Source organism: Argentina anserina, chromosome 5, assembly GCF_933775445.1.
Source record: "Argentina anserina chromosome 5, drPotAnse1.1, whole genome shotgun sequence".
NCBI lineage: Eukaryota > Viridiplantae > Streptophyta > Magnoliopsida > Rosales > Rosaceae > Argentina > Argentina anserina.
Genome location: NC_065876.1, coordinates 18,797,748 through 18,813,390, shown reverse-complemented (window position 1 = coordinate 18,813,390; position 15,643 = coordinate 18,797,748). Strand labels below are relative to the sequence as shown.

Below are 15,643 nucleotides of genomic sequence, written 5' to 3'. Positions count from 1 at the left end.
GGATGATGCTAAACGTTGGTTGTACTCTTTTCCTGCAGGAATAATCACCACATGGGACGAAATGACAAGGAGGTTCTTGAAGCAGTTCTTCCCTGCTCAACTCACGAAAAGACTTAGGAGGGAGATTCAGAACTTCACTCAAAAGGATGGCGATTCACTCTACGAGGCATGGGAGGAATTTCAAGAACTATAAAGGAAGTGCCCTCACCATGGTATTTCGTTGGATGACTTGGTGCAATTCTTCTATGAAGGACTCGACACCACCAATAAGAGCATGGTGGACTCCGCATGTAACTGCACATTTATGAACAAGACCGGTCAAGAAGCTTACACCTTGATTGATGACTTGGCTGACAACAATCGCCAATTTAGTTCCAAGGAGAAGAGAGGAAGCAAGAGCCGTGGGATGTATGATGTTGATGCAAGAAATCAGATGGTTACTTTAGAAAGGAAGCTTGACGTTCTAGTCAAGGCATTCAATGGTTCGAGCATCAACAATCAAGCATGTGGTATTTGTTCTTTCAAAGATCACACAACTGAAAATTGTCCAAATGACTGAAGAAGAGTTGAACTTTATGGGGCAACAAAGGCCTAGGTACGATCTATACTCAAACACATACAACCCTGGACTTAGAGATCATCCAAATTTTCGTTGGAACAACAATGCTCAACCATCCAATGCTCAAGGTCAAGGACCTCGTCCTTCAGGTTTGTTTGTGAGGCCTCAGGTACCTCAAGGTTCTATTCCCTTTAACTCTAATGTTCATGGTTCGAATAATGCATCTTCACCTAACTATTATGAACTTTTGAAGTCTCTTGCTCAAGGGCAACAAAATCTAAACTCTGCTACTCAAGCTTTAGTTACAAGTCAACAAGCACATTCTAAGGACATAACCGAGCTTAAGAAGCAGATGGGACAAGTGATCGACTTCATGGGCAAGATCCATGAAGGAGGAAAGCTGCCGAGCCAAACTGAGCCTAATCCTAACGTAAAGGCCATGATTACAAGAAGTGGGAGGATCTTGGATGCTCCATTGCAACAAAAGAAGAAGGCCGTGCCTTCTAAAGGACAAGAGGCCGAGAGTTTCAATGTCAAGGACTTAGAGAAGGACCCTGCTTCCTCTAAGACAAATGATGTCGTGCCTCTACACCAAGTAGATCATGCCATGCATGACAAAGGTAAGAATCCTAACTCTAGTGGTTTGATTTCAACTAATGATCTTCCTCGTGTTCCCTTCCCTAGTAGATTTGCAAAGCAAAAGAAGGATGACTCTGATCAAGCCATGCTCGACATTTTCAAGAAGGTGGAAGTGAACATGCCCCTTATTGAATGTATACAACAAAATCGTAGGTATGCTAAGTTTTTGAAAGAATTGTGCACCAATAAGAGGATGACTCGAGAGAAGGAGGTTGTCACAATGAGTGAGACGGTTTCTGCCGTGCTCCAAAGGAAGCTACCACCAAAGCTTAAGGATCTAGGGAGTTTTTTTTTATCCCTTGTACAATCGGAAACATGACATTTGAAAAGATAATGCTAGACTTAGGTGCATCTATCAATGTAATGCCGTACTATATCTATGAGGACCTAGGTCTACGTGATTTGAAACGTGATAATGTTGTGATTCGATTGGCTGATTGTTCCAACAAAGTCCCTTTGGGCTATGTTGAAGATGTTCTTGTGCAGGTTTCAAGCTTAATCTTCCCTGCCGACTTCTATGTCATTGACATGGAGCCAACTGAGACAGATGACAAGGAGGTCCCTATCTTGTTGGGCCGTCCCTTCATGAGGACTGCACAAACAAAAATTGATGTGTTTAGTGGATCACTCACCTTTGAGTTCGATGGTGAAGTGATTAGCTTCAACATCTTTGAAGCTATGAGGTATCCTCTTTCAGAGTTAAGTGATTGTTTTTTAGTTGACATTCTTGATTCCCTTGCAGATAACTATCTAGATACCTTGGCGAATGACGAGTTGGCACTCACTATTGCCCAAGGGGTCGGATTTACAAGTGATGGTTCTAACATTTCGGAGTTAGAAGCTAATGATGTCGTGCCATCCTTCATTCTTGAGAACGTGACATCTCTTGAGGTTGCACGTGAGGTAAGCTATGTCTCTCCTAGTCCAATTCTCTTAACTACTAACAAGAATCTTCCTTCTGTGGTGCAAGCTCCAAAGCTTGATCTTAAGGTTCTTCCGGACCACTTGAAGTATGCATTTTTGGGAGAAGAGGATACATTGCCCGTGATCATTTCCTCTTCACTCAATGAGGAACAAGAGGACAAATTGATTGAAGTGTTGAAGAGGCATAAGACGGCAATAGGATGGACCCTTGCCGACATCAAAGGAATCAGCCCTACCATGTGTGTACACCAAATTTTGCTTGAAGATGGTGCCAAACCAACCAAGGAAGGTCAGCGACGTCTTCACCCACCAATGATGCAAGTTGTAAAGGATGAAATCACTAAGCTGCACGATTGTGGCGTGATCTACCCCATCTCGGATAGTAGGTGGATCTCTCCCATTCAAGTTGTGCCAAAGAAGTCAGGCATCACGGTGGTGAAGAACAAAGAGAATGAATTAGTGCCTCAAAGGACAGTGACCGGTTATAGAGTGTGTATCGACTATAGGAAGCTCAATGCGACAACAAGGAAGGACCATATGCCATTGCCATTCATTGATCAAATGCTTGAGAGGTTAGCTGGTCATTCTTTCTATTGTTTCCTTGATGGATATAGTGGATACAACCAAATAAGTGTTGCGGAAGAAGATCAAGAGAAGACTACATTCACATGCCCTTTTGGTACGTTTGCTTATCATCGCATGCTTTTTGGTTTATGCAACGCCCCAAGTACGTTTCAACGTTGCATGTATCACATTTTCTCTGAGTATATTGGTTCTAAAATTGAAGTTTTCATGGATGATTTTTCTGTCTATGGTGAAGATTTCAAAACTTGCTTAGAAAATGTTGAACTTGTGCTTAAACGTTGTGAAGAAACTAACTTGGTTTTGAATTGGGAAAAATGTCATTTCATGGTCACGCAAGGCATTGTCTTAGGCCATATTGTTTCATCTAGAGGAATTGAGGTTGATAAGTCTAAAATAGATCTTGTGCGTCACTTACCCCTCCCCACAAGTGTGAGGGATGTTCGATCATTTCTTGGACATGCAGGTTTCTATCGTAGGTTTATCAAGGATTTTTCCAAGATTACGAGACCAATGAGTTCATTGCTTCAAAAGGACGTTCCCTTTTCACTTTGATGATGATTGCAAGCTTGCATTCGAGATTTTGAAGAAGCTCCTAACTTCGGCACCAATCATGGCACCGCCGGATTGGTCCTTGCCATTTGAGTTGATGTGTGATGCCTCCGACTATGCAGCTGGAGCCGTGTTAGGGCAGAGGAAGGACAAGCAGCCCTACGCCTCACGAACACTCAATGATGCTCAAAAAACTACACCACAACTGAAAAAGAACTTCTTGCCATGAGCTTTGAAGTACTTAATGACGAAGAAGGATGCCAAACCAAGATTGATTCGATGGATTCTTCTACTCCAAGAGTTTGATCTCGAGATCAAGGACAAGAAGGGAAGTGACAATGTTGTGGCGGATCATTTGAGTCGTTTGGTGAGAGATGCCGAGCCCTTGGCTATCCAAGAGAGTTTTCCGGATGAAGAACTCTTTCGAGTTGAGGTAAGTGAGCCATGGTATGCAAATATTGTGAATTATCTTGTTTCTAAGAAATTTCCGGATACTTTATCGCATGCTCAAAAGAATAGACTCAAGGCATTAGCTAAGTATTATGTTTGGGATGAACCATACTTGTGGAAACATTGTGTTGATCAAATCATTAGGAGGTGTGTCCCTGAATCTGAACATCATTCTATACTTACTTTTTGCCATTCTGAATCTTGTGGAGGACATTTTGGTTCACGTAGGACTGCTCTTAAGGTGTTAGAATGTGGTTTCTTTTGGCCTACGATTTTTAAAGATGCATATCATTTTTGCATGACTTGTGATAGATGCCAACTCATGGGAAACTTAGGATCTAGAGATCAAATGCCTATGACACCGATTATATATGTTGAAATATTTGATTGTTGGGGTATTGATTTCATGGGACCTTTTCCTAGCTCTAATGGTTTCTTGTATATACTCGTTTATGTTGACTATGTTTCGAAATGGGTGGAAGCAAAGGCTACCCAGACTAATGATTCTCGAGTTGTTGCAGATTTCCTTCATTCTAACATTTTCTCTAGGTTTGGTATGCCGAGAGTTATCATTAGTGATGGAGGATCTCACTTTTGCAATCGGACCATTGGGGCGTTGTTGAAGAAGTATGGAATCAAGCACAAGGTTGCTACGCCTTATCACCCCCAAACAAGTGGACAAGTAAAGCTATCTAATCATGAGATCAAGAGAATTTTGGAGAAGTCTGTTGGACCATCACGCAAGGATTGATCTCAACGATTGGATGATGCTCTTTGGGCCTATAGGACGGCATACAAGACTCCTCTAGGCATGTCACCATTTCGATTAGTCTATGGCAAGGCGTTCCATCTTCCTATGGAGCTTGAACATCGTGCATGGTGGGCTGTGAAGAATTTTAACATGGACATTGATGCGGCCGGATTGCATAGGAAGTTGCAATTGCATGAGCTTGAAGAAATTCGAAATGAGGCCTATGATTCAGCAATGGTTTACAAGGAGAAGACTAAGACATTCCATGAGCACATGATTAGGAAGAAACACTTTGTCGTTGGGCAGAAAGTTCTTTTGTTTAATTCTCGACTTAGATTGTTTCCGGGCAAGCTCAGTTCTAGGTGGCTTGGACCGTTTGTTGTTACTAATGTTTTTCCTTCTGGTGCTATTCAGATCAAAAGTATCGTGCATGGAAAGGAATTCACGGTCAATGGACATCGCTTGAAGCCGTACTATGACAATTTCGTGGAGAATAACGTGGAGGAGACGTCTCTCCTTGATCCTACGGCAAGCAAGTGATGCTTTGGAGATAGTCTAGGCTATAGACTATAAACTTATGCCAATGAAGGAGCCATCAACGAGTGTTTGCATTTTCTTATCCCTTATCTTTTTTTTAATTTTCATTGCTTATCATATTGTACATTGAGGGCAATGTAAGTTTTAAGTGTGGGGTGGGGTATACACCATTCGTTGTATTCTATTGTTTGATGCTTATGTGTTTCAATTTGGTTGTTTTGTTTTTCGATTTTTAGTGTCATTTTTAGGTCTGTTTTTCGATTTTTAACTTGTTTTGTTTGTGTTTTGAGTCCTAGGTATGCCTTTAACTGTCTAGGATGAGTTGATCTTTGAATTTATGGTTGATAGATGATCATGATATTGAAATGCACTTCATTATTATTTGATGGTTAATCGATGTGTAGATTTTGTACGAACATGTAGTAGATGAGGATTTTGAAACTTAGGTACAGAATGAGCATGTTCCTTACTTGTTTGAATTTATGGAACCTATGTGAGTTTCGAGCCATATACTTGTGCCTTTCTTTGGAGAGTTTTAATCTATCGTTTCTTGGCTTTATAACCTCATTACATTTATTTTGATCAATTCATATGCCATAGAATTGCAATGAACTAGAGAATACTAGAACTTACTTTGTGAAACTTTCGAAGCTTTATATCATAATATACTCTGATTTTGAAAAGGATTGTTGGATCTTTGTAGGATTTCCACCACTTAATCCAAAAGGCCGTATTCCCTATTTGAGCCCTGCTTGGGACACCATAGTGTTAACCCCTTTGAGCCTACGTTAAGCATTTCCTTTCATTACCAACATGTTATATCCTTGCTTAGTATAGTTATATCTCTACCTTGTCTTTGAGGCTTGGCAGAGCCGATTCTTGGTGTTAATATGGAGTGATGATTTGATTCAAGTGTGGGGTTATGCTATTGTATGTATGTTATGCCGAGAAAAGAGTATGAAAAAGAAGAAAAAAATGTCAGATGCCGTGAGAAAAAGAAAAGAAAAGATTCATGATGCACGGTGAAGAAAAAAATGATGAATGAAAAGAAAGTATGAAAAGATCTCGGCATACATGTTGTTTTTGTGAATTTGGAGTTGTGATGTATATGTTGAAGACTCAATAATGTTATACTTTAGCCTTTGTTCATTTTCACAATGTTTAAAGTAAGAATGGGTCCAACATGATGATATTTGGCCCTTGTTTTATGGAGTATGGCGACATAAGGTGGATGTTTTGCTCTGCTTAGTCTTGAGGATGACCTTGGTGATTCCTTTACCCTGAAAATATATCCATGCCGAGCCTAACCTATCCCTTTTCTAAAGATCCGCATGATTCTTAAAATGAGTAGCTCTTGATTTGTGGAGTTTGTTTCATGAGTAAGCATATGGTTTGGGTGCATTTGAGCATATGATTGGTATCTTTCATGAGGTTTTCGATTTCACTATGTTCATAACACTTGTGTGTGAAAAGCTTTTAAGCATAAGCCATGTTCTTGAGAGAAAAGATTTGGGGTGCATATCCTTTGTGAGTTGAATTTGAACTTGTTTTGAATATGTCGAGCTTAATTTCACCTTTGTTTCTCCCATGTCTTACTTGTTAAATCAAATCTCATGTTTATTAACCATTGAGTTCATCTTATCTATTTCGATTGAGTGTTATTCTTGATGCTATGAGTTCGAAGATCTCTGAGACAAAATGTTGAAGGCATTAGTATGTTGTGTCGTTAGTTTTTGTTGCTTTGATTTTGTTTTATGTTTTGATTTCCCTTTTTAGTGTTTGCTAAGGGACTAGCAAAGTCTAAGTGTGGGGTTGTTGATAGGAGCACAAAGTGTGACGTTCTTAATGGTTATATGCCCTATTCTTATGCTTTGTTACTTCTTATTTAGTTGTTTTAGGTTCATATTTGTCATTTGTATGTTATAGGTAGAGCTATGTCGAATATTGAATGAATTAATGATGAAATTGTGCTAAGTGTTAAAACTCCTTATTGAGTTAGGATTCCTTACTCGACTAGGATTCTACTTTCCTATTTTCATTCTTTCGTATTCCTTAATTGTCGATTTCTTTTCAGGAAAGACGAATCATATTTGGAAAGGAAGAAGAGATGTCGAGATGCATTCCTAGTGAGACAAGGAAATCATGTTCGAGTTGAAGAAGGAGAAGAGGAGGCGGGCCTAGGTACCCCTAGTTGGACCAAGAGATGATGCAGTGCAGCCCTTAAGTGATCTCCATATTGGACTTGGTTTCCTATATCAAGTTGGATATGGAGTACATGAATCAAATCCATAACAAAGAGGATTTCAGTTTCCCAATTGGATTCTACTTCCTTATAGGACGGCAAGATGGCTTCCTAGACTCCTACATATAGAGGCTCGGCCTCTCCATTCAGATCATCATCAACCTTGCACACAAACACAAGTCTAGCTTTGCCGAATTAATCCCTCACCCTTCCAAGAAATCCCAAAACCGATTCTATCATTCCCCCACCAATCTATAGCCTTCAAGCACGCTTGTGAAGAAGGTTTCATCCCATAGAAGTCACGACCACACTTGTGGATTGCTTGATTTATAAAGTGTAACCATGATTCACTCTTGTTTCAATTCGGTTTTGGTTTTGTTCTTGTTCTTGGATGAGCATGCGATTTGTGTAATGTAATCTTGTTTCAATTTTTTCTATGAGATAGCTACTTGATTCAATTTATATAAAGGATTCGAAATTATGTTTTGGTTTTATGAAGTTACTGTTTTGGTTTCTGCCGTGTACTATGTATGATCAATTTCGATTTCTAAGTGTTATGACTATGCTTGTAGCATGATATTTAGATTGTTGGATTAAAGACTTATGCTAAGAACATGTTTACTCTTTTATATGTGAATTTCGAATTGCATGGTTGTTGGTTAAGTAGGTGATATACTTGATGAATTCAATGTGCATGCCTTTGGAATTACATGATGAAGATGAACATGTTATATTTCGATTATGGCTGCTTGGTATTAATCAAATGTGTTAAGTGTCTATGTGTTTAGGTTACTGCTTAGAACCCTAATTGCATGATCCATCCTTAGTTGTTCAATATATGGTCTTGGCATGATTCTTAAGATGGGTATAGAAATTGTTTCGATTTCTTTAATGTGAGTTGTTTTGGTGATTGTTTATGTGTTGGTTGGTTGATCACATGTACATATTAGTTTAGGTTTTATTTACTGTTTTTATGTCTCAATCCGAACTTATATCAAACCATTTATATATTTATGAATTCGTGTTAAGTATTGTGATCCTAAGCCCTGGCTGGATCCCCGGTTTGTGAACGATACCCTTTTACTTTATACTACTAATGATGTGTTCAGGGTTAAATATTAATGTCGAGTAATCGAGCACTCATCACCGCACGTGCCGGCGTGTGGGGTGCACGCGCCACCTCCGGCAGGCCGCGCGTGGGGCACACGCGCCAAGCCTATGCTAAGTTTTTGAAAGAATTGTGAACCAATAAGAGGATGACTCGAGAGAAGGAGGTTGTCACAATGAGTGAGACAGTCTATACCGTGCTCCAAAGGAAGTTACCACCAAAGCTTAAGGATCCAAGGAGTTTTTCTATCCCTTGTACAATCGGAAACATGACATTTGAAAAGATAATGCTAGACTTAGGTGCATCTACCAATGTAATGCCTTACTACATTTATGAGGACCTAGGTCTAGGTGATTTGAAACGAGATAATGTTGTGATTCGATTGGCTGATTGTTCCAACAAAGTCCCTTTAGGCTATGTTGAACATGTTTTTGTGCAAGTTTCGAGCTTAATTTTCCATGCAGACTTCTATGTCATTGACATGGAGTCAACTAAGGCATATGACAAGGAGGTCCCCATCTTGTTGTTGTCCCTTCTTCCGAACCACTTGAAGTATGCGTTTTTGGGAGATGAAGATACATTGCCAGTGATCATTTCATCTGCACTCAACGAGGATTATGTGTATTTATGTGTGAAGATACATTGCCAGTGATCCTTCTATCCCTTGTTGGTTGAATCACTTAAGTATGATTATGTGTATTTATGTGTGAAACTACCTACTCCCAAGTATAGGAGGTCAAGTTTTAGTAAGGGAAAGTGTAGAGTATCGTACCCAAGAGATTGGGGGAAACTCAACTCTAACTAGATTTTCGGAAGAAAAACTAGAAAAACATGCATTCTAACTTTTTACAAGTTCACAACCTTAGCCCTTTGGAAGCTAAGAATCATGAAGATGGTATTAACAAGTGGTAGTGAATCGACTTGGTTGATTTTAGAATTAAGCTAAGCAAACTAATTCTAGCACTAAAACAACAAAGAAAGGTAAATGTAGAGATAAAATCAAAAGAGGAGTAGAGACTTAGGCATTGCACCTAGCCTTACTCATGCACAAATGTAACTCAAGATTAATGCATAACATGTTTGACAAACTTCCCCCTAGTGCTTTGGTGAAGCTACCAAGAAACCAACTAATCATGCAATTTAACAAAGTCTTTTGGAGCCAAATTAAATCACAAAATCTTAGTCCCAATTATATTACCTTATAATACAAGTGGGCTATGTAGCACAAGCATAACACCCCCTTAGAGTAATTACACTCATGGCACAAGCATTAAGTTCATGGTAAGAAATTCAAGCAACTTAATATTTCCCCTAAGAAACACTAAGCCACCACCTAAAGGCTACCCATGCTCACGGATTCAAGAAGTTGTCAAGTTCAAGTTCCAATTCATTAATTACCTAAACATGTTTCTAGGTGACAAAACTAGTAACACATTTAGTAAGCTTTTTCAGTGTAGAAGCCCATAGATTCAACATGCATCAACATCAATTAAAAGTAAAATGAATTCATTAGCACATGAGTTTGGCTAGGGCTAGCCTAGCCTCAAATCCAACTACTCACAACCCATTAAATACAACAACCCTTGAAAATGAAATACATCAAAAGAAAAGTAGAGTAAAGAGAGAAGACATTACCAAGGGTTTGGTACAAATAATACCAAACCGTACCTCTAAAGGTTTACTACCCACAAAGATGTAATAAGAAAGAAAATGCTTCTAAATATGGTATTAATGGGTTCTAACAAAAGAAGAACTCCATGAACACCATACTTTATCCACACAATCTAGGAACAAAGAACAAGGGTTGAGAAAGAGTATGAGTAGAGGATAAAGAGAGTGAAGTGACCCAAATCTATGAAACAAGTTTGTGATTGATCAAGGGTGTAAAGGATCTTTAGTTTTTGGTGAAAACTCAAGACACTTTACACTTTTCTTTGCATAACTTGATATCTATGACTTAGGCCTAAGAAAACTATGTTAAAACTATGGAAAATATGAAGTTTTGATGGAGTTTTAGTGTGGTGAAGGAGAATGCACGAATTTGTGAAGAATGAGGGTATTTAAAGGCCTTAAGGTCACAAATGAATGGTGGAGATGTAAGGGGATGAATGGTTAGATATGGTGGACAAATGTGGAAGCACAAATTGTGGATCTTGTTCTTGAAATGGTCACCTTCATTTGTCTTCTTCTATTTTGAATTTAAATCCCCAATTCATAGAGCACAAATTGTGGATCTTGTTCTTGAAATTGTCTCCTTCATTTGTCTTCTTCTATTTTGAATTTAAATTGTAAATTAAAATTTACAATTCATAATTCACCAATATGATTCATTGACTTATTGACTTTAACCACCACCATTTTCGGCAACCACATTCTCATCGCCGGAGTTTAACAAACATTTTCCGACGTTGACTTTTCTTTTCTTATGAAATCTCCACATTTGCTCTTTTTGGCTTGAAACTTTCACCCGAATCCATAATGTGCGCTAAATCCACTGTTCTTGACGTGTTTCCGATCATTTGCACATTTTCCTAGCATGAGTAGGAAACGTAAAAAGAAAGAAATAAATATACAAAAATATAAAGCAAAAGAATAAGAATAAGGCAAACATTACTAGGTTAATATTAACCTAACAAACTACCTCACACTTAGACTTTGTTTGTCCTTAAGCAAATCAAAACTAAACACAACCAAACTAAATGGGTCACTTGCTTCCATCTTGAATTCAACCAATTCCTTTAAAGAACCATGATATCAATTGAGCATGATTAGAAACTAAATTTTCGAAATGCAAGGCTAATAAATGGATTTGGAATGTCATGCTCAAGAAAGTATATATATGCGTATGCCATGTGTGTCATCTTAAAGTCATCCATATACGATTAACTTGGACTACATTTGTCTAACCATCAAACTCACATGGATACACTCATTTTCACTCAAGTGTTTTTGGTTAGTGTTTACACTCAAAAGCAATTCAATGGACACGCTTTCCATAGGCTTGTTCTTCAATCTTTTCTCCACATGATCATTACATGAGTTCTCTCGGATCACAAGGTCTTTTATTTTGGTTATATAGGGCTTAAGGTGGAATCTTAAGAAATAAAATGAAAAATATCACAAATTCTAAGCCTCATAGTAAGCAATTCTCTTGTTGAGATCCCATAATACACTTTTACAACTCTATGTGCTTTGTAACTTCTTGATTCCACAAACTCAAGTACAACTAGACTACTAAATTATTCTCCTCACTTTTTTTTGGATTTTTTTTTGCAACAAATTTTTTTTTTACTAGTACTAATTTTCGATGACCCTAGTCCATATTTGATTTTGATTGATTCTTTTGATATTGTGAACATGTCTAGAGTCACCATTTTTCTTTTTCTTGGCTACACACAAGACTAATCTACCCCACCTCACACTTATTTTTTTGAAATATCTCAAACTCATTTACAAGCACCAAACTAACAATAAGACTCACATTGCTTACCACTTGGGTTAGAGAGGATAGAAAAAAAATGTTTAAGTTTAAGAATGGTAGACATTTATGGTGGTAAAGAAATGAAAAGGCTAACACAAAACTACATAGGCTCAAATTGGCTTACTAATGGATATTTTTTAAGGATAAAAGCTATTTGGCCTTGGTGGATACCTAATGCCTTGGTCTTCCCCAATAACAACTCATGCCTTGATAAAAGTCTCGAAAGATTTAAAGCAAGTTCTAGATTGCAAGCACAATGAATTGATCACACAATGAAACAACTAGTGCATTAGAAACTTTTATGCACTCTCATCGGCTCAAAATCTCACATAGGCATAGATCGTTTCAACAAATATAGTCCTCATTTTTCACACATGAATGCATTTAAAATGACATAGGCAATATGACTCTAAACATATGTGAGCACAAAATACCAAATCCTTCTATTAACAAAGCATTGATTTTTAACCGCTAAACATGCTCAAAATCATTCTATCCAAATATGATGATTGTTTTGTTATTGGCACCAAGCAAGTAAACCACAAACAAACTTGTTTTTGCATTTTTCAAAATATCTCAATTTTTATGGATTTTTTAAATAAAGTAAACATAAAAAAAATTATAAGGAATGAAATTACTTAGTCTTATACATCACACTTCATTTACACATTGTCCTCAATGTGCCGTGAACAATAGTGAAACAAATATAAAGTATAAACTATGTTTATTATTTACCACATGCTAGTCAATACAAACTAACCAACACAATTGCCTAGCAAGCACCTCACACTTCATTTACACATTGTCCTCAATGTGCCGTGAACAATAGTAAAACAAATATAAAGTATAAACTATGTATATTATTTACCACATGCTAGTCAATACAAACTAACCAACACAATTGCCTAGCAAGCACCTCACACTTAAAACATCATATAGTCCTTAATGTGGTATGAAACTATTAAGATCCTATCAATGTTTTGGGGAGCATGCATTAGTAAGACCACAACTAACTAATAAAGCAAGAGAGAGAAGGTAGTCACCTCACACTTAAACTTTGGATAATCCTTTCAATAAAAGCTAAATCTTTTGTGTTTTATCCATTGGTCAAGTATGAAATGAATATCCAAACCTCATTGCCATAATTTATTAACATGGAAACAAAAACACACACTAATCATGCTTAGAAAAATGAGAGTGAAGGATAAGAAAACGCAAACTCTTTGAAGATCTCATGTAGCTCCATAGTGCCAATTGTGGATGGTGAAAACCAACAAAGCCCATTGGGCCTTGCAATCCCTTAGCTCCATCTTATTATGCTAACCCTTGGAGTCCGCCAAGACGGGTTTAAGTTTAAGGACATTAACAAGGTCCATGCTTGCTCAAATGGTGAGAGGGTCCTCGAAGTACTTCACCTCCGCATAAGTATCTTTTGGTGCACCCTCTAGATAAGGCTTTACTCGATGACCATTAACCTTAAAAGTAGATCCATCTCTTAAGTTCTTCAATGTGACCGCCCCATGACTAAATACTTCAACAAGCTCAAATGGCCCAATCCACCTTGATCTTAGCTTGCTGGGAAACAACTTTAATTTGGAGTTGAAAAGAAGTACAAGTTGCCCAACCTCCAAGTGCTTGGTTTTGATCCTTTGGTCGTGGAATGCCTTAGTTTTCTCTTTATAAATCTTTACATTCTCATAGGCATCCATCCGAAGCTCCTCTAGCTCACAAAGCTCTAACTTCCGCTCCTCACCACACTTTTCTATGTCAAAATTGAGGGTCTTCAATGCCCAATAAGCCTTATGCTCCAACTCAACCGGTAAATGACAAGTCTTTCCATAAACAAGGCGATATGGAGACATTCCGATAGGTGTTTTGAATGCGGTACGGTAAGCTCATAGAGCATCATCAAGCTTCATTGCCCAATCTTTTCTAGTTGTAGACACCACCTTTTCAAGGATGCTCTTTATCTCCCGGTTAGATATTTCAACTTGGCCATTTGTTTGGGGGTGGTATGGTGTTGAGACTTTGTGCTTAACCCCATACTTCTTCAATAAGGCCGCAAATGGCTTGTTCATAAAATGGGAGCCTCCATCACTAATTATTGCTCTAGGTGTGCCGAGTCTTGTGAAGATGTGCTCTTTAAGGAACTTGAGCACGACCTTGTGGTCATTTACCTTGGTGGCCACGGCCTCAACCCATTTGCTTACATAATCAACTCCTACAAGAATATAGAGATAGCCATATGAACTTGGGAAGGGTCCCATAAAGTCTATGCCCCATACATCAAATATCTCCACTTCAAGCATATAGTTCAAAGGCATTTGGTCTCTTGAGGAAATATTGCCTACCCTTTGACAACGATCACAATAGCTCAGATAAGAATGTGCATCTTTAAATAATGACGGCCACCGAAACCCAGAATTAAGTACTTTTTGGGCCGTTTTTCTTTCCTCCATGGTGACCGCCACAAGCTTGATCATGGCAAAAAGATATGACACTTTGTATTTCTTCCTCCGGAATGCATCTCCTCACCAATTGATCCTTGCATTGCTTGAATAAGTATGGATCATCCCAAAAGTAGTGTCTTGCTTCTTTAATGAGTCTCCTTCTTGAATGGAAATCAAATGTCTTAGGAAAACATTTCCCCCCACTTGCCAAGAAGTTAACCAAATGTGCAAACCATGGTAGCTTCTTCTCAACAATGGAAAACAGCCTCTCATCCGGAAATGATTCATTCAAAGGCACCTCATTATCTTCACTTTGATGAGTAAGTCGAGAGAGATGATCCGCTACCAAGTGAACCTTGCCGGGCTTGTCAACAATTTCAATGTCAAACTCTTGAAGAAGTAAGATCCACCTCAAAAGTCCTGGTTTGACATCACTCTTAGACAATAAATACTTGAGTGCGGAATGATCCGTGTGGATAATGACTTTAGACCCCAAGAGATAGCTCCGAAACTTTTCTAAGGCAAATACCACTGTCAATAACTCTTTCTCGGTGGTAGTATAGTTTACTTGGGCATCATTCAAGGTTTTGCTTGCATAGTAGATGGCATGCAAGAGTTTCTCCTTACGTTGTCCCAACACTGCTCCCAAGGCGTAATCACTTGCATCACACATAATTTCAAATGGGAGAGTCTAATCCGGTGAGCAAATAATAGGAGCATTGGTAAGCAACTCCTTTATCCTCTCAAATGCTTTCAAACATGCTTCATCAAATATAAATTGAGTCTCCTTGGCCAATAGATCACAAAGAGGCTTCACTATCTTGGAGAAATCTTTTATAAACCTTCGGTAAAAACCGGCATGCCCAAGAAAGCTTCTTACACCTTTTACATTCACGGGAGGGGGCAACTTCTCAATGATTTCAACCTTTGCTTTATCTACTTCATTCTCCTTCGATGATATTTTGTGGCCAAGAACAATCCCTTCTTGCATCATGAGGTGACATTTCTCCCAATTAATCACTAGATTCGTCTCTTCACACCTCTTAAGGACAAGGGAGAGATGATCAAGACATTCTTCAAATGAGTTCCCATACACAGAAAAGTCATCCATAAAGACTTCTACAAACTCAAGCAACTCGGCAAGAATGGCCATGACACACCGTTGGAAGGTGGCGGGTGCATTACATAATCCGAAAGGCATTCTTCGGTAAGCAAAAGTTCCATATGGGCATGTGAAAGTTGTCTTCTCTTGATCTTCGGGGGCAATTGGGACTTGATTATATCCACTATAGCCATCAAGGAAACAATAGAATGCTTGTCCCGCAAGCCTTTCCAACATTTGATCAATGAAAGGGAGTGGAAAGTGAT

General features: G+C 38.4%; 1 protein-coding gene, 1 non-coding gene and 1 pseudogene across 2 annotated transcripts; 1 reads left to right on the top strand and 2 right to left on the bottom strand.

Moving 5' to 3' along the window:
* LOC126795673 (uncharacterized) overlaps nucleotides 1-5,739 on the top strand; it is a 68,177-nt pseudogene extending 62,438 nt beyond the window's left edge.
* On the bottom strand, nucleotides 110-216 carry LOC126796544 (small nucleolar RNA R71). The gene has a single exon (XR_007672386.1). It is a non-coding gene; the product is annotated as a small nucleolar RNA R71 (small nucleolar RNA).
* Nucleotides 5,740-13,207: 7,468 nt separating the features above from the next.
* On the bottom strand, nucleotides 13,208-13,687 carry LOC126795672 (uncharacterized). The gene has a single exon (XM_050522462.1). It carries the CDS (start codon nucleotides 13,685-13,687, stop codon nucleotides 13,208-13,210), a length of 480 nt encoding a protein of 159 aa, XP_050378419.1.
* Between the last annotated feature and the right edge of the window lie 1,956 nt (nucleotides 13,688-15,643).

Excerpts from the sequence above, each read along its gene's own strand:
- LOC126795672 (XM_050522462.1), bottom strand. The coding sequence starts at position 13,687 with ATGTCTCCATATCGCCTTGTTTATGGAAAGACTTGTCATTTACCGGTT.